This window comes from Scleropages formosus, chromosome 20 (assembly GCF_900964775.1).
Source record: "Scleropages formosus chromosome 20, fSclFor1.1, whole genome shotgun sequence".
Classification (NCBI taxonomy): Eukaryota; Metazoa; Chordata; class Actinopteri; order Osteoglossiformes; family Osteoglossidae; genus Scleropages; species Scleropages formosus.
In genome coordinates, this window is record NC_041825.1 from 16155165 (window position 1) to 16179594 (window position 24430).

At 40.9% G+C, this 24430-nt stretch overlaps 2 protein-coding genes across 5 annotated transcripts; one reads left to right on the forward strand and one right to left on the reverse strand.

The window, feature by feature from the left end:
• Positions 1 to 623: 623 nt before the first annotated feature.
• On the reverse strand, positions 624 to 9594 carry prkar1ab (protein kinase, cAMP-dependent, regulatory, type I, alpha (tissue specific extinguisher 1) b). The gene is made up of 11 exons (XM_018761378.2): positions 9494 to 9594; positions 5746 to 5938; positions 5341 to 5508; positions 3548 to 3639; positions 3404 to 3465; positions 3257 to 3303; positions 2920 to 3078; positions 2702 to 2762; positions 1962 to 2083; positions 1549 to 1630; positions 624 to 1378 (listed from the first exon to the last, which is right to left on the reverse strand). The coding sequence occupies exons 2-11, from the start codon at positions 5917 to 5919 to the stop codon at positions 1206 to 1208; spliced, it is 1140 nt and encodes a 379-aa protein (XP_018616894.1). The 5' UTR covers positions 5920 to 5938; positions 9494 to 9594; the 3' UTR covers positions 624 to 1205.
• Positions 9595 to 12529: 2935 nt separating this feature from the next.
• wipi1 (WD repeat domain, phosphoinositide interacting 1) lies at positions 12530 to 24100 on the forward strand. Of its 4 annotated transcripts, none has more exons than XM_018761805.2 (14): positions 12530 to 12679; positions 12735 to 12925; positions 15343 to 15425; positions 15986 to 16155; positions 18010 to 18106; positions 18221 to 18318; positions 18405 to 18497; positions 18712 to 18782; positions 19070 to 19177; positions 19586 to 19750; positions 20074 to 20181; positions 20418 to 20551; positions 20951 to 21051; positions 23739 to 24100. In XM_018761805.2, exons 2-14 carry the CDS (start codon positions 12831 to 12833, stop codon positions 23787 to 23789), a joined length of 1374 nt encoding a protein of 457 aa, XP_018617321.2. In that variant the 5' UTR covers positions 12530 to 12679; positions 12735 to 12830; the 3' UTR covers positions 23790 to 24100. The 4 variants fall into 4 exon arrangements, with proteins under 4 accessions (XP_018617321.2, XP_018617320.2, XP_018617322.2 ...); XM_018761804.2 differs by having other exon boundaries at positions 12754 to 12925; XM_018761806.2 differs by having other exon boundaries at positions 12754 to 12925; positions 15989 to 16155.
• Positions 24101 to 24430: the final 330 nt, after the last annotated feature.

Here is a 24430-nt window from a genome sequence, read left to right on the forward strand (position 1 = left end):
CTTATTCATAAAAATAAATGAGGTGATGAATCTGAAACTGAGCACAGTACATTTAAATTAAGTTTCAATGAATTCATTGTCTTGCAAAGCCACCATTTTGAAGAAACCAGTCATAATTCTTTTCATCTCCAAAGAGTTTTGTAAGTATAATTTTCCTATAAGTAAATATTTTAAAAATCCAAGAAATAATCTCCAAAACCTTTATTTTGTTCAGAATTAAAAAACAGCCATACATTCTATAAATGTAATGCAGTGAGTCTTTACAAAATGGTGGCTGCACAGAAGAGGTAATAACTATAGAATAAACACAAAGCTTTTATATGATTTCAGTACAAACTGAAGCTAAAAAACAAATAATGTTGAGAACCCCATTCATCCGCTTTGGGGAATTGGCAGCAAAACAAGGTGACATGCTAGAGATAAAGACAAAAGATCACAATGAGGTGGAAGGGGATGTTTTAACATGCATTTTGTTTTCATGAGCAAAAACATTCGCCTTCCCAACATCAAAATATTAGATACTATGCAGTGATGAAATAAGTCCTTAGAAGTACTTTATACTGTATTTAAATGTAAATGGAAAGAATAAAAATGGGGCATTTAACAACTATCATTTGTGCAACATAAGGAAGGGGGGGGGGGGGGGGGGATCAAAACAGGTTGCCATGGTCAAAATAGCGCATTTAACTTCTAGTACCCCTGAAATGAACTAATTCAAAACAAACTATAGCAGCTGACTTTAAACATATGCCAAATTTCAAAATACTCAACAGCAATACAAATTTAATTTTTAAGGTTTTTTTTTTTTAGCCTAGACACACTGAACAAAATCTGTAAAATATTTGCTTTTCTCCTATTCCTAATAGTTCTAGTATAGCTTCATACAGTAATAAGAACCCTTCAAATATGAGAATGCGATGCAGCTTTTTCTGAAACATCGCATTGTTCTTTTCCATAAAGACAACTATTCATTCTGTCACATATAAAGCATATGGAGCAGACATATGTACTAGGCATCAAACCTTGCACTGGGCACACAGAGAAACAGACAGACAAAGCAGTTATGCTGGTGGATAGCTGGGTATCGAAAAACATGGACATTTAAAAAAAAGAACAAAAGAAAAAGCAAAAAAACCCACAAATGGTAACGTGAAGCCGATTGTATTGGTGGACCCTGCGTGAAGGGAAATGAGCTGGTATATCTTTCAGACAGAAAGTGACACAAAGCTGTTATACTGTTGTATGTTGCGCTTCAGAATATCTGAACAAGGGCCCAGGACACGCTCGAACCGAGGCCGGTCCAGCTTGACGCACTTCAAAGGGCCGCGAGCCACCACGGTGGCAGCACGAGGGCGGTTCATTAACAGGGCTATTTCACCTGTGGGCCCAAAAAAGGCAAACAAGCAGCAGACAAAGAGCATTTAGTGGTTTGTCAAATAACACCTATTTACACTTTCAAACGTGTAGTGCAAAATGTTTCACGTGCTTCATTATAGAAGCACATACTAATGTGAACAGAAATATTCAAATAGGAGAGGAAATCCTCACCAAAATAATCTGAGGGCCCCAATCGTCCAACTTCCACAAATTCCTCATTCTCTGACCTGCGCTGTAACACAGCTGCACAGCCCTGTGAAAACATGAAAAGCTTTCAGCCTCTCTCTAGATAACAAGAACCTGCTAAACTTCATGCACTGTATTTTATATGAAAGTATGTGAATATACAATTTTAGAATTTCAGCAGCAACCTTAAAAAATATTCTCCATCTAGATCAAGATCTTACTCAAAAACTCATTTGAAAATGTTTCTAGCCACTGTAAAATAAAGAAATTGATAAGCCTAGGTCCCAAGATTGTGTTTATATACAAATTATCCTGTGCATGTCTCTTTACATAAGCTACCAGAGCAGGAACCATTCAACTGTGCAAATGTGCCCATAAAATTGCTCTAACAAAAGTACCTCAAGGATGATGAAAAATTCATCTCCCGGCTCTCCCTGGACCACAATTTTTTGACCATCCTCAAACTGCACAGGTTCCAAGGCATCGGCCACAGTCAAACGTTCCCATTTGTCCAGGGACTCTGCAGATATAGCCCATTTAGCCACATTGATACATACAGCACATTTACATTAAACTGGTGAATTACACAAAAAAAAAAAATAATCCAAAAGTGAGACCATACTACAAGGAATTATTTTTAACTTGTGTGGATTTATATGCAAAAAAGCCACGCAGTCCAGTAATTAGTTCCACAAAAGGGGAAGAAAAATAAAACAGTTCTCATTGGTGATTTACAGCATGGACTTGTCACCTGAAAGTTGCCAATTCAGGTTTTAAAATGGGTACCATTTTAACATTTTGGTTAAAAAATTTGACATGAATCGCACTAATAAACCTCTGCAGTGGTATAACTTAGTTGTCTGAACAATTACACAACAACAAGAAGAATGGGCAATATAAATGGTCAAGGTACAATGAATGAGAATTGCAAAACAGTCCCTGGTTTTTATTATTTACTCTTTCCTCTTAAGTGACTTACAATGACATTTATAGAGCTGGGTAACTTTAGAGCAACTCATGGTAAGTACTTTGTTAAAAGATAATACAGCAGCAGTGGAAATACCACTTGGGTACTTCAAATAAAAGGCAAATTTTTAAATTTAAATTTAAAAAAAAAAGTGGCTTAGGAACACCTTACCTAAAATGGATACTTTGCTAAGAAATTCTTCATACATCTTCCTCTTTCTTAAAGTGCTTCCCTGGAACACAAATTAAGTGTTTATATGGAGTCCAAGAGACCTTACACATAGTCAGAGGCAAAAGTATGACTACTTCAAATCCTGAGTAATCCTCATATACTAAGGTTATATATTTTCAACCTGAAAGTAGAAATTTACAAGAACAAACAGTAATCACCATCAGTATTCTCCTGTAGCTGTCTCTGTCGATACCCCAGAGCTTCACATTGGTCTTTGCTCTCACAGTTGCTGCTCTTGGGGTGCCATAGATCAACGCCAGCTCTCCGAAGCTTCCTCCCTCTCCAATACTGGTCACCCACTCATTGTTCACATAGACCTTCCAGGAACAAACTCAAACATTAGTATCAAACTTACTTCAATTGCGTATACAACAAATCGGAAAAGCTACAGTTAAGATACCAAAAATGCACTGACGTGGTGACGATGTAACATGGCAACTGAAGGAGTGTAAGAGCTTTAATCAGAATTTAAAAAAATTTGAAAAAATAACTTACATCCATTTCACCTTGGTCAATAACATAGAAGTTATCACCCTCATCACCTGTGAAATAAAAACTTTGTAAAAATTCATGTTTTGCTTTGAAATTTTGTAGTAAACCTTGTGTTCTGGAATAAATTTTTCTAATAAAATGTATTCTAACCTTGCAGAATAACAGTCTCTCCCGCAATATAAGTTACAGGGAACATAGCATCGAAGATATCACTGTAAAACAATAACAACATGTTAATGCTGTTTGAATAATGATATGAAACACGATTAGAAGTAATTAAAAATGACAAATTACCTTCTCTCATTGTCATCAAGATGTGAAAACAGCACATTCTTTTCAATTGCTTTAGCCAGGGCAGCCATTGTTTTGTAGTCTTTAGGAATAACCTACAATGAAAAAGTACCTACATAAAATAGTATTGCTAGTAATCACATATTAATCATTCAAGTTCACTTTTTAAAACTAATTTCTTGCAACCTGGTTTTCAGTTGCATAAGCATTCACTGATGATTTTGACTCAAGATTAAGAAATATAATGCTTGTGTACAAAATTTTGTTGCAGAGCTAGATGCTCGTAATTGAGACAAAGACAGTAAAGGATAGAGAAAACAATGTTAGTGGTGATGACATTTTGAAAACGTTACAACATCTTTCAGTAAGCATCAAATTTTCTGTGTTTACAGTTCTGTGAGCTGTTTTCACAAAAGAGAAATGGCTAGAGATCAACATCCCAAAAATGCTAGGTAGGTTAAGTACAAAAAAAACAATAATCCCAGGAACAGCACACCTGACTGTACTATTAATTTTGTTGCACAAACCCATCATAATCGCATTAGAAGATATCAGCAGTTAGCCGCCAACAACAAAATACGTATACCAAATCGTGCATCTGTAACATTTCTGTGCCTAACTGCAGCATTAAGTGCTTGCTCAGTGGAGCGTATGATGACGCACGGCAATGACGTCAAAGCATACGCAGATGACGATTCACCTCTTGAATAGAGAAGTAGGCTGTGCAAAACATCTAGGAGGTTTCAGACAAACCTCATTTCTATGAATGTCGCTGCACAGTATCTGGTTCAAACAAGTCTACTGCCTCATCTGCTGGGGCAAATATGATGTATGGTGGTTTTAAAACATGACTGTAAATAAGGTTTTAGAGTTTTAACTTGCCAGCTTAACACTGATTACTATCTAGCTCTCTCTTTTTTATCTAAATTGAGAAACAAAAAAAAAAAAAAAAAAAAAAAAAAAAAAAGGTGACACAGGCTCTTTCCTTGTACAAGGAACTTCGGACCACAAAACAGAAAGGAATACAAATGTTACGTATGTCACTTCATTTAGCAGACACTTCCTTCCAAAGCGACTTCCAATGAAATGTAGTGTTATCAGCCAACACACTTATTCACCAAGCTGACTTACACCGCTAGATAACTACTTACAATGGGTCATTCATCCGTACGTCAGTGAAACACACACTCTGTGCCACTCACACCATGTATGACTTGTCACCAATCGACCAGAAGACCACATCTTTGGACTGATACCCTGAAAATTACATTTTACAGAAAATATAGTTTTGCAACGGGGGCGCGGTGGCGCAGTGGGTTGGACCGGGTCCTGCTCTCTGGTGGGTCTGGGGTTCGAGTCCCGCTTGGGGTGCCTTGCGGCGGATTGGCGTCCCGTCCTGGGTGTGTCCTCTCCCCCTCTGGCCTTACGCCCTGTGTTGCCGGGTAGGCTCCGGCTCCCCGTGACCCCGTATGGGACAAGCGGTTCAGAAAATGTGTGTGTGTGTGTGTGTGTGTAGTTTTGCATAGGACTGAACATAAAACGTCACATATATTAATTTTTCCATTTCACATTCCTTCTTGTCAACACTGAAGTTGGAATGAGTAAAACACTTTGGATTGCCAAAGTGAAATTCTGAATATTTCAGTAGTGTACTGTAAAAAACTACCAAATCCAATACATGCCTGCAAAACCTTTCAACACTCAGTGCTTCGCATTTCAGTTCTCACTGCTTTTTGTGGCGTGCGGCTCAGCAGAAAGCTCTGAGGAACAGTAGTGTGCGTGTGTCTGTTCCTCACCTTTCTAACGTAGGAGGCAGCGTCTTCTTCAGTGTAAACCTCTGCACTGATAGCCCCCCGTCGCCGTCTCCCCTTCACCACAGGGTTCATGGGAGGGGAGACCTCTTCTTCCCGGGAGTCTGAGCGAGAGCTTGACTTCTGCTGGTTAAGGATCTGTTTGGCCTCCTCCTGCCAGGAAAAGACCAACTAGTTCATTTATTTGGATTTCGTTGGAACTGGACAGCTGCATGGATGAATCTGGAAGCTAAAAGTAACATCAGCATGCATTTATCAACGAAGAATGAAAAATTTGCCAACTATCGAAGGAGAATAGTAAGCAATTTTTTTTTTTTTTTTTTCTTTTTTTAGTACTGTGGCATTGTTTAATGTTTGAAATACATGATACTGTTTAGTTTATAATCTGACCTTCTCAAGCCTTTCAAAGTACTCGCGCAGGAAGGCCATGGGTCGGTCAGGTCGCGAAGTGCACAGCTGCACGATGCAGTCCTTCAGCAGCTGCTGGATATTGTGCTTCTGCACATAGAGCTCACACTCCCGCAGGCTCCTCTCCTCCTCACTGCTCGTGCTACCGGACGCCATGGTAACCTGCTGATCAGACCTGGACCACAGGGAAAATGGTGACTTTTCAGATATGACAACATTTGTCCAAAAGCAGAAGGGAGGAAAAAGACAAGGGCAAATTACATGGAAAAATCCACAGAAAAACCTGTACACCTGCATGTTCTCTCTAGAGAATGGCAGTGAACACAAAATTATTGACCTGTAGTGTTTAGAAAAAAAAATGCTTCAAGGGAGGTTATTTCTTCATCTTCTAAAATAGAATGAAATACCTGTAATAGGAATGGTAAACTTGTGGTATTCAGCAACAAAATAATATTCCCAAAAATGTGATGTCACCACATAAAATTACCAAAAACTATAGATTTTACTTCTTGCAATCAACATTTCTGAATTATGCTCCCTCAGATAATTAACTGAACTGAGTAAGTCTAAATATCTAGGTTGTAAGGGACTTTTGGTCACTATACTTACGATTACTAACATAATTACACATGATAAAAAGTATTAAAATTTCTTGTAACAAATCAAACCTGTGGCAGAAACATGTGAAAGAGGATGTTTAACATTTATCATACAATATTAGGCCATACTGCATAAACCTAGACTTATGTATCTATTATAAAAATATTATCCATTATATAGCATGTTAATGTAGCTAATGCCTATACACTGAAACATTAAAAAGCAGAGTGCAGGAAACACCAAAAATAAAAGGCATAAACATTCAATTTTAGGAAAAAATTGATTTTCAAGTAAGTGTGTAATTAGTACTGAAAAGACAATGACTTTTTACTGAACTGACTACCAAATTTAATAACCTATTTTAATGACTTGTCTTTGTAAAATAGATGTCCACTTAAGACTGGCTATGTTTTTAATACTTTGAGTAGGAGCAAAAAAAAAAAAAAAAACAGCTGAAGAAAAAGAGTAAAGCTCTAGAAGCATTTAGGGTTAAATAAAATAATTCCACTTACTGAATATAACAAATCAGCCAGCAAAAGAACGAGTTAACACACACCTTTATTCTGACATTCAAATAATACAATCACCCTAACCATATCGCTTATCAGTTTCTCATGAATTCTTGACTATGTAAAAAATGTTCTACAGCACAGGAAAAAACTCGCTGGGAACGGAATATACTGGGAAATTACCACATACTTCTGTAGTGCATATTCCTGTATCAGTAACCATGAGGAAGCAGATGAAAAATAAATTTATCAGTTTTTCCTGTTGTAACATTTAACTGCATGAAGGTAATTGCTGTGATATGAACACTAGCATGACCCTGTCATTGTACCATAATACCGCTACAACATTGTCATTTAACAGTTCAAAAACAGTTAATTCAGCTTCCCATTCATAGAAGCAGGCAAAGAAATTTGTTCATGATAAGAATATAGGTGCATTGGAGGGACTCAGTTGTCTAAGTTTGACTGGAAGTGCAATCAGAAAAAGTGCAATGGGTTCCTATTATATTTTCAAAAAATAAAATTAGGTACGCACTATTATCTCTCTGTGTACCGTTATACTCTTAACTAATGCTAACTCGGTCATAGCTAATAAATGTTTCACAATAATTAATAATGAATTGTAAAATGTTTTCTTGCAATCAAATTTGGGAGACTGCATAATGCCACATTGCGTGTCACCAGTTGTAATATCTGACAGAGGATGCGCCCAGGTTTACAACCTGTTACCATGGAAACGTTTAATAAAACTTAAGCACAAGCTTTGTCCAGTTACACCATAAACAGCAAATATTTGACACAGCTTAGTTTACCTAGAATGGAAATGTAAGCAAATGCCACAAAAACACGTCACATACTTACACCCACTTTTAACAGGCTAACTTTATTGGCTCAGTTTTATTCAGTGAACCCAACTCACCAGACTTTAGGTCATTGTAACACTTGGATGCAGACAATCTAAGAACTATCAAAAGAGAAATTTCTCACACAAAAAAAAAAAAAAAAAAAAAAAAAAAAACAACTTCTTCAGAATACCTAAACAAACACAAAATAGAAAAAATTAAAAGTAACATCAAATTTCTGAAACGATCAGCACCTACACAAGGTTCAGCCCAATAGTCACAGACACAACGCATTCAAGTAATAAATGTTGTCAGTTACAAAATGACCAAAGCATGTGAAATACAGTGTATGAAGGAAACAGGCCAACAAGAGAGAACATCATCTAAACTGATGCTTTTATACTTAATAGGTAATACAGTATGACACTTAACATATGGAAGCATTTTTCCAAAGCTGATATTTATTCTTATATATTTAAATCAAGTCAAGAGTTAATATAATATCAGTTTTACCCAAAAACAAAATGCATAAACAAATACGCAAATAGGAACCTACATTATTAGGCCACAGTGCATTACTCTTTTAAACTGTATTGTTACAGTAAGCAGACACATTTCAAATGATTATTTGGAGTTATTTACATAACTCAATTCCTAATTTCAAAGCAAATTATAGCTAGAACGGTCTATCATTACTTTCAAGGTAAAACAATGCAAAAGCCAAATTTACTGAAAAAACAAAAACCATGAATATTACCAACCACTGCAATATTTTACCTTTAACACTTTTTTCCTAAACGCCCATAATAAACACAAAAAGGGGTTTTCCTACCTACATACTACTTGCATTTGACCAAATAGGATATTTTGCATGGGAGAAGAAACAGTACTTTTTAAAATGATAAACGGCGAAACTGTGCAAAATGGTCCAGATCAAATGAAACAAAGTGTACTCTGAAAGACAACTTTACATGCACAAGTGTGAAAACAAGGACAAAAATGTCCTGCGGGTTCGCACACGTTCATCACCACAAGTTATATCACCTTCGCATAGCAAAAAAAAAAAATCTGGATTACTGTCAGTATTATCCACTTCTATATGGAATCAGGTCAATACTAATCTGCACAAGGTGATCAGCTTAGACTGTTTAAATTTAATGTACGGTGCATTTATGCTCCAAAAACAAACAGATCTAGTAGTGTCTCTGCCAGTTCCACTAGTCTAACCAACCGACAACACCCCTCACTCGCACACACTGCCTGACTGAGAAAAATGGCCCCTTAAATTGACATGCGAGTTGAAAGGCACTAGTGCTGCGACACCTGACTGTTACATCCGCCTGCTGCTTTACGATTTCAGACAGACAGCGCGCGTGCTGCTGCATAGACGGAGGCTCGCGCTGCGGTTTCATAGACAAACAACTGACAGAAACGACATGATGATGATCCAACTGGCCAACTAACTAGCTAAACACGGTGACGTGCTTTACCGCCACTACTAAAAACAAAAACCGATTCGGCGCTTTGTCGAGTAAACCAAGGCAACAAATTAAAGATAAATGTAACGAAATAACACCGAAATAGATAGAATAAGATATGAACAACTTTCAGAGTCAAACAAACATATCAGGGCCGCAGAACCCTCTGTGACGCCATCTTGAAAACATATCACAACAAACGAAAGGTGTACGCTAATGTTAAACAGCAAGGGACGGGTGCACGATCCGCAAAATCCTTATTTTTAAGAAAAATGACTATTAATAAAAACACATTTCTTACCTTAGCGGCTCGAGCGCTGTTTGGATTATTTTAGTCTTCCTAACAATTTTCCTGTAGACACCAGTCAAACTCCGCGATTCTCTTTTTCCAGTCCTTGGATGGCTGCCCCACCGGAAATGAGTCGGGACCAATCAGAAGCAACCGTTGACGTCAACCTGCCTCGTTTTGACACGAGAGCTGCAACCCTTGACAACCTTAAAGGACAAGTTTGAGGGAAGTCGTGACGTCAAGAAAAAAGCCGATGCTTCGACGTACTGCTTCTCCACAGCCTGATACTCGTATCACAAACCAATAAAACATCCTTTGCCGAATGCAGTCACCCTTGAACTTCCCTTAACTCCACTGCCAATTTTTTAATCTTGTTGTTTTTACAATTTCACCCATATCTGGACAACTGTGGTGAGATATAATGTTAAAAATGATATAATTATATAAAGTGTTTAATACATCATTAAACATATACATAATTTATTTAGTATTTATTCAATATTTTATATAATTATATTTACATTTTTCAAAGTACAGTAAGATCATGAACATAGGCAGGCTGCTATTTTGAATATACAGGACAATTTTACATTTTTCAACTACTGTAGATTATAAAGGCAATGTAAAATATAAATTACATACATATCTTAAAAAGTCGCTTAAATTTTAAATATTAAATGAAACTATTCCATGAAACTGTGTTTTTTTTGGTGGTTCAGCAAGTAGTGCTGGCACCTCACAGTGCATGGGCTTTTTGGATTTGAATTGTAATCTAGCTGTCTGAGTGGAGTTTGCATGCTCTTCCTGTGTCTGTGTCATACTACAATCCAAACACATGCAATTCAGGTGTACTGGACACTAAATTTCCTGAAGAGTGTGACTGACTGACTGACTGACTGACTGACTGAAGGAACAAATCTGAACGCTATAATAGATTGGCATCCTGTCCACTGTGCACCCTTTTTAGCTTTGCACCCAGTGATTCCGGGATTGGCTCCAGACTGCCATGACCTTGACCAGGACCAACGATTAACAACAGTGAGTGAGTGAGTGAGATTTTTTTGGTATTACTGAAAAAACCTTGACTGCAGTTCTACACAACTTGTTGAAAACTTCCCTAAAAAAAGATTTCTTTCATCAGCAGCACACATGAAGTATTTATTGCACACATTTTGTGAGGCACCATCATCATCAGTGATATAACCTGGCATTACAGAGACTTTCATGTCTTTCAACATCATTGCCCAAGTGACTCAACTAGGGCTGATCAGACCACAACTTGCATCAAAATTGCACTACATTGAATCCATAGCTCACTTGATATCCATTCTGCAGCCCTATGGTCTTCCTTCTCCTGCTGCCTGTGATACCCATCATATTATAAGCCCTAAAGAAAAATTTCCTTGCAAACCACCTGTACTGTATGTCAGTGGAAACATACATTGCTCTCTAGCCTTTTGACTCACACTGCTTCACCAGTTATTCATATTTCCATCTTTTTTAAATCACTACCTTTCAAAAAAAAACTTTTGAAACATCAGGCTTTGACAGTTCTCCAATGTAGAGAACTAAATTAATATCAGTAATGATAACTTAATTTGCAGCTCCTTGTATATCTAAGATTCATGGCAGTAGCCCAGGCCACATTTCCCAACATGAGGCCACACCTGTGGAGAAAATCATTATGAGGAAAAGAGTACCAGGTGTGGCCACTGAAGCCCAGTTTAAAAGACAGTGAAAAAGCACACCAATGGAAAACAGTTTTTAAAGTCCTTTGGGCATCATTGGGGGGGGTATTGAAATCCCATTTTGACTATTTAATTAATGGGATGAGTTGAGATTCTTTTGTGTTATGGAGTTCTGGATTCCTAGACTCCCCATACTAGATATACTCATATGTGTTACACATGGCTTTTTCAAATTACAACATAGTATAACTGTTCAGGGGTCAGCTGAAAGCATAATGGTTAATGCTGCTGCCTTTGCATCTGAAGGTCACTGGTTTTAATCCCACCCCCTACTATAGTAACCTTGAGGTACTTACACTGAATGGCTCCAGTAAAATAAGAGAGTAAACAGGCCTAGCATGGCAAGTTACTTTGGAGAAAAGTGTCAGCTAAATGAGTAAATGTTAACAAATCCTGACTGGGATTTTGCAGGATGAAGAACAAAATGGACCATGTTTGTTATTCATTTCAATGTCACATACTATATGTACTCACAGATACTATAGATTGTATCTTAATGTATATAACTAAATGACTAAGCATGGTCCTTTTGCATACGTTGCATCCGCTGAAACTGGACTTTGCCATGATGACTATCACTTATCTTTTTAGTTCTGAACCTGCAAGATATTCAACAATACGCCGAAATGCAGAGAAACAGCAAAGAACTCGAAAGTTCAATTCGTTTGAGCACCATTTTAGACGATCGATTAAAATTAACCGGTCTCGCTCACGGACTTGAAGTAGCAGTGAGTCAGTTAGTTTCTGAAGTGATGATTTAAAAATTATGTGTTAAATCATGAGGCGTAAACTACAGGTGGCGAGACGCGGGTAAATGAACTTGGCCAAGAACTTGGATGGAAAAGCTCTGTGTGTGTGAAGCACTGAAGGGCGTGATACACGAATCCAAGTGTGAAGGACAGATAGGACCATTGCCCACAGTTACACTCATCATGCTTAATAAAATGTGTCCGGCGTTACAAACACCAGAAAAGATGTTTCTTTGTTAAAACAAAAAAATAAGAACAATTTCGGGGTCACACGCCTCGAACACCGCGAACCGTCCAGAGGTACCGGTCGCGTAACAGTTTACACGTAAATACTTCCAAGGCGTTGTTTGTTGACTGGACCTGCACGAAGGCTTCAACCAATCCGAAAAGGCCCTGCTGGAAAAGGCGGAGCCCTCTGAACTCATTTGTATGAACCAATCAGACGATACTTTCGCGCAGTGACCAATGGAGACCGTGTCGGACAACGGCAGCTGCACCCCCTAACAGCCAACCGGAACGGGGCGTCCGAATGACGCAACAACAAGTCAGCTGTTTTTTGTTTTGCTTCATCTTTTTCTTCACTGTGTAAGTTAGCCAGCTGGCAGTTGGCTGACTGTATTCCTGTTTTAGGGTGAAAAAGGAAAAAAAAAAGAAGAAAAAAAAAAAAAAACCATCCGGTACATTCTGGAGATAACCGATAGGTACGGATAAATGAAGGGGGTATGTACGAAAATAACTGTCTGACTTGCTGCTCAGTCACTGCTGTGTCTGGTAGGAACGCTCCCAGAATCGCTTGCTGCCGATCCCGGGCCTCGATCCGGCGCGGAGGAGCGGCGGTAGCTGGAGCCTTGGATGGAGACCAGAGACGGGAGAGACGGGAGAGACGGGAGGGACGGTCCCGGCGGACCGGATGGCTTGATCTGCGCCTCCTTCAACCAAGACACCACGTAAGCGTCCGGCCACAGCCTTGCGGACAGGAGCGATGTGACACTTCTCTTTGCAAATCGCACTCTCTCTGCATAACGCGGGGGGCGTGGGGAGGAACAATTAGAAATTATGATTTAACTTAAAAAAAAAAAAAAAAAAAAAAAGAGTAATTTTGTGTTGTTTTCTCATTTCTTTACACTAGCCTAGAATTAAAAATCACAAAGAGACATACCAAGTAAACCACAGTTTCTTGATTTTTTTTTTTTTTTTACATTCATTGCTCACAAGTTCCCGCAGCAGTAAGTTACACACAGTATTTATTAACGTGCCAGTGTGTTAAACGCGCTGCTCATGAAATCATAATCACGCAGTTGATTCAGGTCTTTATCAGGATTATACCTTCTCATTCACACTTTCAGCGCACAGCCTGCTGCCACAGTAAGTATTTGACAGTGTCGCGGCAAAATATTCTCAGGGATGTTGAAAGCGACTGTTGTTATTGTTCCTCGTGTGTGGTCCTTGTTACTGTAGCAAATCATGATCCCGATTGTTCTTTATCCGCAGCAGCCTGGTGTCAGGTTGACAGGCGGAGGTTCACTGCTGACCTAGTTCGCAGTTCTCACTCAAGGGTCTTTGTGCCTATTGGCAAAATTGTTTAAAAATAGTTTCTCAGTCTCAGATGCACTAATGCCTGGAAGTTTGTTTTGCGTGTTGAATTACCATCAATCTCCGCAGCGATTAGAGCCAAATGAAATGTCTCAAGTGCTAGGTGACACTTTGTTCTTTTGCGCATTGGGAATTATGATTAAACCTTATTTTATTTTATTTTTTCCCCCCAAGCATAGCTCTAATTTTATTCTCTCGCTTTACTTGTTCTGTTTATTATGGATGATTGTGAACAGAGTCTTCCTCACTAAAACAGCAAAAATCAGTTGAACTGGAGGAGGTTAAAAAAAAAAAAAATGTTAAACACCAACCACATTAATTACCTTTTACTCTGGCTGTTCCTGAATCTTAGTTTTTAAAGTAAGGAGTTAATCATCATTTACATTTATTTATTTAGCAGATGCTTTTCTCCAAAGCAACCTCCAGTGAACTCTATGTAGTGTTATGAGCCCACACACCTTATTCAACCAAGGTGACTTACACTGCTAGATACACTACTTACACTGGGTCACTCATCCTTACATCAGTGGAACACACACACACTCTCTGTCACTCACACTATGGGGGAATCTGAACAGCATGCCTTTGGAGTGCGGGAGGAAACCAGAGCACCCAGAGGAAACCCACACAGACACGGGGAGAACATGCAGACTCGACACAGACCGAGTGGGGATCAAGCCCATGTCTTGTCACACCACCTAGGCGCTGTGAGACAGAAGCGCTACTCACTGTGCCACCACGCTGCCCCACTTAATCACTTAAGAGTGATGTAAATGACTCAAAAACAAGGACTTGTAACCTGAAGGTCATTGGTTAAAGTCCCACTGTTAAGTATTGATTACAGAGTGAGTCAAAAGTCTAGAACTGCTAAAACATTTTTAAAATGCCTGATGTTGGATTGATCTAACTGTTATTAACCAACCCTGGCTGGCATAAAAAAAACCACCATTTAGTGGCTGAATTGTGTAGAAACACCAGTGGATTTTCCATACAGTATTTATCTTCAAAAATATTGGCACAGTGTCACACTGGGTAGCATGGGTGCCTCACAGATCCTGAGCTGTGGTGTTGGAACAGCATTCAAATTTGGCTGTGGGTATCGTGCCACGTGCAAGAAAGCAGTGGTAAAGGCCTTCTGTTCCATCCTCTACCTTGAAAACCACACAAGTGGTCGTGAAGAATTGACTTCAACTCGTTCAAGTCCCTACTGTGAACGTACAGTGTCTTCCCAAAGTTTTTGTAATGTTCAGCCTGTCAGAAAATATACACGATTTTACCCGGGTTCATGAATAATCACACTTGTAAACTCATGTTAGAATTGTCTGTGTTCATCGTGGGCTGTCTGTCAGAGAATAAGCATCTGTTCAACACCACTCTGCCACTGCACTTACGAGAAGGCAATGCAAAAAGCGCAGAATTTATTTTCTGGGTTCTCTTCCTGGGTGTGTCTCTCAGCAGCTGTCTGAGTCATAGACCATCCTTGTGGTCAAACAGATTTTTTTTTTTTTTTTCCAACAAATTATGTCACTCTAATGTAACATGACAATGTCCACCTGTTTTGCCCTCAGAGCCTTTTGTTTAAAGTATGATTTACTATGTTTTAAAAGATGCCATTGACTATTTGATGTGAAATGAAGACGATGCAGGTGATTGTCTCTGCTCTTACAGAACGAACCTGTTGTCTTGGATATAGAGAATTTTGACAGTTTTGGGCAGAAGGATTTGAGTCCTCCTACTGTGGTTCAGACTTAGCGCAGATTTCCTGTCTCAGGTCATTGGCCGTTGGAACCAAGACTGGATACAAACTCTTCTCTGTGACTTCCGTTGATCGGCTGGACTGCATCCATGAAAGCGGTGGGCATGTCCTCTTTTCTTTTGAGAAGTTCTGATTTCAGCCTCTTTTTCACATTGCATTTGTCACAGCGTGGTTAAGCCAATGTGTTCATGTCAACATGAAGCAAAAGGGCACAATGCAGAGAGGAAACACCAACGCCTACATGTTGGTGGCCTTCTTGATGCTGCTGCATGTTGCACTGATCCTGAGCTGAAGAACTGTAGCTGTTGGTGTCATAGAACCCAGCAGTGGGACTTGCGGCCCTGTCTATTGATTTGGCTTCTGCTGCAATCCCTAGGCCCCTGCTGTGTGGTATTCTGATATTTGATATCCCATGCATTTTGTATGCAAGTACACATTAAACAGCTCTTATTTGAGCCACCGTGGCTTGATAAGAGTACAGAACTATGAAAATAATTAACGGCCTCTGATTCAGATTCTCTTGCCTTTGCTGAATGTGTGGCGCGGCACCCCTCTGTGTTACTGTGATATAATTTGCGTCTGTATGGGGACCGCTTGGTCCCACTCCATTCGCCAAGGTCCCCATGCTCACAGCTTGCTGGTCTCCCACACTGGTCAGCAGAAACCCCTGACGTGTACATTGTGGAGCGCCTGTTCTCCAGCAGCCTGGTGGTGGTGGTCAGCCTGGCCCTTCCTCGCCGTATGAACGTCTACCATTTTAAAAAGGGAACAGAGATCTGCAACTACAGCTACTCCAACAACATCCTGGCTGTCCGTCTCAACCGCCAGGTAGGCGCTCAGTCTTGGCTCCCAGCTGGCACCGAGACTCGTGTGCTCAGATGACTCTCCGTTTGTTTTTACAAAAACTTTACGGGAAACTTCCTTTTCTACCTGTCACTGAAACATTGAGCGTAGACATTTGAGCCAAACATATACAAATTTCTTTATTTTTAATATATGTAATTATTCATTTAGATGTGATTTACATCATGAGAGAGTGTGTTCAGTAATTTATAGCTGTCCTTTATATGCTTTATGAATTCAGTTCCTATGTGAGAAACATCTGTTTCCTTGACCAGCATATGAAACACTGCATTGTGCTGTTTACTCATGTTGATATTCAAATACTTTGGTCACAAGTAAAGTAACACTCACTCTTGAGTTTATTTTTTTTTCTGTACCCAACTTTCCAGGACCATAACAACTTCAGCTTCGGGCAGCCTCTATCATATAATAGTGTATAACGCTGTTTTGCGCTATGAACTGCTCATCAAGATCATCTCTTCAATCAGGCTGACTCACAATAGGTGGCGTACTATAAATGAATGAACTTCATACTGTCCAGTATGTTTGGTTTTTACACTTTCTTCAAACAGGGTGGAATGTTACTAACTGTGCTTCGTAGCTCGTGGGCTGTGGGTTCGAATCTGGCTCGGCCCGTGTGGCGTTTGCATGTTCTCCCTGTGTTTACTTCGGTTTCCTCCCGCAGTGTAAAGACGTGCATTTCAGTTGAACCGAACACTCTAATTTGTCCTTTGTGTATATCTCTGAGTGAGTAGGTGTTTGTGGTTATCTTGTCTCGCACCTTGCGCTTTTGGGATGGTCTGCAGGCCACTGTGACCTTGCACTGAACAGTTACTGATAATGATAGATAAATGAACTTCATTTAAATATGCAGCAGGATGGCACACATCATCTGAAACCGCTTGTCCCATTCGGGGTCGCGGGGAGCCGGAGCCTAACCCGGCAACGCAGGGCGTAAGGCCGGAGGGGGAGGGGACACACCCGGGACGGGACGCCAGTCTGTCGCAAGGCACCCTTAGTGGGACTTGAACCCCAAACCCACCGGAGAGCAGAACCCGGTCCAACCCACTGCGCCACCGTGCCCCCCCTCCAGCAGGATAGCAGTATGTTTAAAATATCTAAGGAGGTAAAATTATAACTTTACCCAGAGTCGAATAAGAATACAATATCACAGTATTGGGCATCTTAATGGTGCATGTTTACAGTTTCTAAAGTTGTCTCGACATCACGCATGCAGGGCTCACTCTACGCTTGAGGGAAGCAGAGGCATGTTCCCAGGTTCTTAACTGATGATGTAGATGAAACAAGCAAGTTATCTAGTTTGATACGGAGTTCCTGAGGCGTGGATGGACCAGATGGGAGGTGAAGGATCTTGATTTCGGAGCAGTTGCGTTGTAGACAGAGATCAGTCGTCCGAGCGGAGGTGTCCAGGAGGCAGGGGACAAATGCAAAAGCTGGGTTTTTTTGGCAGTGAGTCTGAGAGGCGGTGACAGAGCCGAAGGAAGAGGTGTAGATGGAGAAGAGTAGGAGGCCCTGCGGAACACCAGTTGAGAGAGGCGGGGGGATACGTATGTGAACGGAGAATGGGCCGTGGAGCAACGGTTGGGGTGCGATGCGGACACGCGACTTTGCGGTTTTAAGCCGTTCGGCCGAATTTAGAACCTTATTGAGAATACCTCTGTCGCGCGACTTCCGCGCAAGCGATTCGCCTTCTTATGCCGTCGAGTGCGGTTAAGGAGGTGACTGTGAAGCAGAAGACCAGCCACCCAGTCCAGCCAGGTGCTAGTGTCTGGAATCAGCTCCTCCGAATCAACTCGCTGGTTTGGTGTTTCGCTGCAGAGGCTGATTGTTTGTCTGGAGGAATCCATTTACATACATAACATCAAGGACATGAAGCTGCTGAAGACTCTTCTCAACACACCTTCCAACCCCACAGGTAAAAGACCTGCTCCTCGAGCTGCAGCTCGTACCTGAGCTTGTCGCGCACGCACGTCCCCCCACCTTTGAAAACCACAGTCCTCTCACTACCGGCGCTGTCCCTCTGTTCCAGGCCTCTGCGCTCTCTCCAACAACCATTCCAACTCGTACTTAGCCTACCCCGGCAGCGCCACTATTGGGGAGATAATCGTGTATGACGCAAACAGCCCGGTGAGGGTCACGCCGACTGTTGAAAATGAGCATAGCATTTAATTTGTGGAAGTGGTCAAGATGTGTTGACTTTCTGCCGCACACAGAGCACCGTGACCACGATCCCTGCCCACGACAGCCCCTTGGCAGCAGTCACCTTCAACGCTTCGGGCACCAAGCTGGCCAGCGCCTCGGAGAGGGTAAGCTCGGCCCTCGATGTTCTCGCCGCGTGCCTGCGCCAGCATTCCAGGATTCCATTCCGTTGACCACATCGCATCACAGTCAGTGTCCCTCTGTGTCCAGAATTTTGCACGTTAGCCACTTGTCCACCCACTTGGGAGCGACTTGGATTAGCTGCCTGGTTCCGTCTCGCTCCCGGTCTGCGTATGCTGAGTGTGGTCTCCTCATCTCCAGGGCACCGTGATCAGAGTGTTCAGTATTCCGGAGGGAACGAGGCTATTCGAGTTCCGCCGGGGGATGAAAAGGTGAGACCCCACACTGATACGCTGCGATGCTAAAGCAGAGAGGAGGACAGAGAGCGAGGGAGAGAGGAATGGGCACAAGCATTTAGTCATCAGTAGGGAAACGCTGTGAGTCAGAAATGGACCTCGGAGGGCGTTACACTCCTGATGCGTTACCATCTGTTCCGATGTGCTGCCAACAACATGTTTCCTTTGAGGATCTAGAAGTTGGAAAATGAAATGCAGAATTTGATTCATAACTGACTGACCAGCTGCTATTTCAGCTCTGCTGACCTCTGACCTCCCTGCAGGTACGTCAGCATCAGCTCGCTGTCCTTCAGCGCTGATGCCCAGTTCCTCTGTGCCTCCAGCAACACGGAGACAGTGCACATATTCAAGCTCGAGCAGCACAGCCCCAGGTATGTCTCCACGCACCTGTACTCTGCACAGCACAGTTCTTTAGCATCCGCGCACAGAGCCGTCAATACGAGCATCCTTCTTGTAGGTCACCTGTAATATTCGTGATGATGGTTGGTTACACAGCCACAGGGGGGCAGCAGTCCCTTGAATTTTTGAACGTAAATGTATTTCAGCAGAGAACTGTTGGTCTAGCACAACGTAGCTGTTGTACCAACATTCAGAGTAATTGAGTAAATAGAAAATGCTGCTGCGAAATGCCTTGTGATTACAATTAGAGGTTGTTAAGGCTATAGACATTTTTCACTTCTTACTTCGCTCCGAACGCAAACAGGCCTTCCGCCCCAGTCCTCTCTTGTCCTCGCAAAGCCACGACCTTTTGTCTGCAGCTTTGTGTCGTCTGCTTGCAGTCAAGAAGAGGAGTCTCCCACCTGGTCCGCCTATGTGGGGAAGATGTTCTCGGCCGCTAGCAACTACCTCCCCGCGCAGGTGTCCGACATGATGAACCAGGACCGCGCCTTTGCCACAGTGCGGCTCAACATTTTCGGGTTGAAGAACGTCTGTGCCCTGGCCACGTGCGTACCGGAAGTCAGCCCTCACTGAGCCCTAGTAGCAGGACTTTAGCAGTCCCCAAACTGACTGCATAAGGGGATTGGTGCATACCATGCACCGTGGTAAAATGAGTAGGCCTGTGTTCTTTGTTAGCTAAAGATCAAAACTAAGAGCATAAGGTTTTTTTTTAAAAATTCTCCTTATTTGTTAAATATTTTAGGTGCATATAGGCACCAAATGAATGTGAACATGGACTCCTAAGTAAATGAAACGGCCTTGAAAAAAGGTCAGATGTGGGCTTCCTCTCCGCCTAGTCTAAAGGAGGTTTCTGCTTTGTCTCTTTCAGGATCCAGAAGTTGCCACGCCTCTTGGTGGCCTCCTCTGATGGGTATCTCTATATATACAATGTGGATCCCCAGGACGGGGGGGAATGTGTGCTGGTCAAAAAACACAGGTGGGGTTTTTGTTCACCACTGTCCTGGATTGTGTGGCTGCACCCCAATTCCAGCTCTAGCCTGCAGTTCCAACCCCCCCAAGCTTCAGCTCTTTCCACTCCAAGCTCTGTCTTGTCTTACCACCTGAAGCCTTCCCTCAACTCAGTTTATATTTGAGTTCTGTGGTTTTCCACCTGTTCACCCTGCGTGCTTCACCTCACCACATATCTTTGCCCATCCTCTTCTCCACCTGCAGGCTGTTTGATTCTAATGATGAGCTCAAGGAATCTGTGAATGAGTCGGAGAACAAAGAGGCTTCGCCACCTAGTCAGTCTTATGCTGCCACAGTAGCCATCCCCACGGTAGCGCCTTCCTCTACAGCCCTTACTGGTAAGGACTGGCCCATTCATTCCTAACAGGAAAAACTGCTGAAAAGCTCATGTAAACCAGATGGACATGCAAATGTGTGCTTTTTGGGAAAGGATCAAATATGTAGTGTAATTCATAACTGTCTGTAAGAGTTTCCATAGAGGTTAAAGGCATGAACATGTAACTTGATGGCTGTGGACCTGAGTCCCTGGAATGGGTCCTACTGTGGTACTCTTTGAGAAAGGTGTTTACATTCAATTTCTGCAGCGAAGTATCTAGCTGGATGAATAGGTACAATTGTATGTCGGTTTGGATAAAGTTGTGACTGAAGCATCACGTTATTGTACAATGGTTTAAGTCCAGCATGGTATTTTTATGTGTTTGTGTTCCTTTCACAACACCATCAACCCCACCACACAGGATACTCAGAAGATGGCGGCATGAGGAAGGGGGAGGTGATCCCAGAGCACGAATTTGCTGCAGGACCCGTGTGTCTGGATGATGAGAATGAGTTCCCTCCTGTGAGCATTCAGAATAATTGAATGAATATTTGAGTCTGTTTTGATCCAGTGGCAAGCCAAAAGCTCCCCCCCTTACACATGGCCTCTGACCCCCCCCAAGCAGACCAGTAATGCCCTGGGGCAAGCCAGGGGTCAGGTCTGTTTGGGGAAAAAATGTCGAAAGTTAATTGGACATTAATTATGAATAGATTTCAATGTAGAAAAGAAAAGCTCTTCACATTGCCATATGTCGCAATATCCCACATAGTTGTGATATACAAAAGCTAATAGTGGACGAGTGTGCAGTGTGTACAAAGAGATTAAAAAAAACCCACATCCAAGGTCTAGTGTATTATTATAAAGGTATAAGTGTCATACAGATTCCACAATCATGTAGTAACTGCATATGATGATTTTTCTGGCTTTACAAAAAGGCTAAGCTGTTTTTTTTTTTTTTTTTTTTTTTTTTTTTTTGGATCCATTCGGCATATTAAGCAGTAAAAGATTTTTCAGGCAAAAAAAAATGCTTTTTAATGTAGATTTTATACCAAAAGTCAGCAAAATCTCTTCTGTGGTATACAGAGACCAAAACAAATTAATTTTGCAAACTAATTAGTGCCATGGCAAATATAAAATTCTTTGTACTAGTAAAAATAGATACGTGGTTTAGGAAGGAACCTTTTTATTTTTTTGTCAGGATGTAGTAGTCAAACTTTAAGGGAAAACCCAAAAAAGTCTGACCTGGTTTTTTTTTCTTTTACACCCCTACATTTGCTTAAGTGTGTTGTGAAGGAACATTTCCTAGGGAAAGTTACAATAAGTATTTTCTAAATTAACTGAGTCAGTAGAGGTCAAATCTTACCAGGACTTTCTTTTGAAAAATGAGTTTAAGAAAGAAACATAAATGGAAAGGGAAAAACAACTTCCAAGTTACTGTTCACTTTGTGTAAACGTCTGACCATAAGCCCATGTGTCGTTTTGGAGGATATCCCACCTCGTTATTATGCAGTGCTGAAAAAAAATATTGGGGCATTTCAAAGTGTTTTAACGCTTCTATTGAAAATCATTTGTAGTATAATTCTTCCATTGTAATACATTTTAACCAGTTCTGTGTAAGAATGTTGACCACCACATTGACTTGGACATTTTACTTTGTAAAATATTTACAGTACATATATATATAAATTCCTTTGGAATAGTGAAAAGTCTGGCCATTTGTGCATATATATATACACGTAAGTAACCGATAATGTTGAGAAGGGATAGTGAATCCCTTTGACTTAAACTGACATTATGCTTATATCTGTCCTTCTCAATGAAGGAATTTGCCAAAAAAGGTGAGATTGGCCAGAACCCCAATGTGTTCTTTGTCAGTGTCACTAGTTTTATAACCAGTGCTCTGGATTTTTCTCCTTTTTTTAGTAATTCAGTCAAGTATATGTAAAAAAAAAAAAAAGCTGTTCATGTGAAATATTACAGTTAATAATTGTTAATAGTAATATTATAAACATTTCCATCAAAACACTATCATGGTGTTGTAACTATAGCTACAATTATGACCTGTGACCTCAATTGTTTTTCCCTTCAGCTCCACTAGGGGAGCTGTTGTCATTCATCGTTCCTGTCCCTGTTTGTATCAGACCTGCATTAATTAATTTTCTTGTGATTAACTTCTATATACATTTTTTGTGTGAATGGTAGGAGGGATTAGTAAACATTTAATAAGTCCTAAAAATCTTAACAGAATTCATGGAGTTTTCTCTTTGAAGGAATAACTTTACGCATGACTAGTTGATGTGTTTTAATGCAGATCCAGCAGTGATTTACATTGATGGGTATAAGCTATAAAACCGATATTTCTCTGTCATTATCTAGCTTGTGATCATAAGTGAATTGGGCTGATGATTGCTCCAGTGCTGCAGACTAACACAGAGATAGAGAGTAAGCCAGAAAGGTTACTGGAGAGTGTAGTGTTTGGTGGTGGTGGGTTTGGGTGTTTGGCTTTTTAACAGTCTGTGAGACATGAAGGACTGATCTGAACAACAATCACTGTACCGTGCCTGTAGTTACACTGTAAACATACACATTTGTCAAGAATGATTCGTATAGGCCTTTCATAAGCCCAAATTTAAAAATAAAGCATCTCGTCTTTCAGTTTTGTGAAAAAGTTACCAATAAAGTATCAAATTGTAAATATTACCACAAAAATAGGTTCCCCCCCCCCCCCCCCGCAAATCAACGTCACGGTGGTTCTGTTTAGAAAAGAAGGAATGAAAGCTCACTGCATCACTACTGCTCTTGCCACGTTTTTGCCAGGGTTTGTGGGAATTGGCAACAGTTCAAGCTGTTTGAAAAGCCTTTTGTCAGCTTTAGAAAGTACATGTATATAATAAAATGTATAATGTAGTTTGGGAACCAATGGCTCTCCCAGCATGAGGCTTTGATACACAGGAGATGTCGGGGCACGGGGCACCTCCATTGACGGTGTCCATCAGACGGTGTCCCTTTAGTGGTAGCTCAGCTCAGCTCGGCACTCTCTTGTCAAGGGCAGTATGGGAGGTGGTGGGCCTGCAGGTCCTGTCGGTACAGAAGCAGCAGCAGCAGCAGCAGCATGAAGCACGCGTTTGACCTGTACGCTCTGACGTGTTTATAACACACCCTCCCACTGGGACTTCAGGAGCAGTAAAGCTGTGTTTTGGTTTTGGTAGATAAATTGGTGCCGCGACGGGACTCGGAGCGGCAAAGGGAGACGGACGTGAGGTTAGAGCTCGGGTGGCGGCCCACGGGGAGGAGGCTATGGCTGAAGCTGGAGGCCAGCAGAAACAAACTCACTGTAGGGTGCTACACTTCTTCTGACTAACGCAGAAGCAGGAAAGAACAAAGGAAAAAAATCCTTCAGGGCCAGGACTGTGTTAGCAAATGCCTGAAGGGTGTGTTATATGAATGGGTGCATGACTGAACAGAAATATAACCATGTGTAATAGTTTACATGACCAATAAGATTATAATGAAATATTATGGTATTTAATCTTAATGAAGTGTAACCATTTTTATTATTTTTCTTTTTTTTTTTTTTTTTTATTTTGGATACATGTTTACGTATCACCCTCTGTGTACCATGTTGGTCAGGTTGTTTTGTATGTGCCTATAATATCATTTGTAACTGTGGAAAGAGTTTTGCCAGGTGCACTAAACTTTAAAAAAAAAAAAAAAAAAAAGGCAAATAAGTGGAATCACAATAGAAATAAAATTATGCAACTTGCCTGTTAGTCAAATGTTTTTTACTTTTTCAGACTGACCTGAGATTAACAGAATGAACAGATTTTTTTTCTTCTATAAGGTTATCCAAAGAATGTGGTCACAGGTCTTTACTTTGGACTAGAGCTTTCTTATAATTGCA

Bases quoted from the DNA above. Each gene is read 5' to 3' on its own strand.
- wipi1 (XM_018761805.2), top strand. From the start codon at position 12,831: ATGGAGACCAGAGACGGGAGAGACGGGAGAGACGGGAGGGACGGTCCC. The intron at 18,107-18,220 runs GTAAAAGACCTG...CCTCTGTTCCAG, and splicing joins CACACCTTCCAACCCCACAG to GCCTCTGCGCTCTCTCCAAC. The intron at 20,552-20,950 runs GTAAGGACTGGC...CCCACCACACAG, and splicing joins TTCCTCTACAGCCCTTACTG to GATACTCAGAAGATGGCGGC.
- prkar1ab (XM_018761378.2), bottom strand. From the start codon at position 5,919: ATGGCGTCCGGTAGCACGAGCAGTGAGGAGGAGAGGAGCCTGCGGGAG. The intron at 3,466-3,547 runs GTAATTTGTCAT...ATTGTTTTACAG, and splicing joins CTTGATGACAATGAGAGAAG to TGATATCTTCGATGCTATGT. The intron at 3,304-3,403 runs GTTAGAATACAT...TTTATTTCACAG, and splicing joins AGAGACTGTTATTCTGCAAG to GTGATGAGGGTGATAACTTC.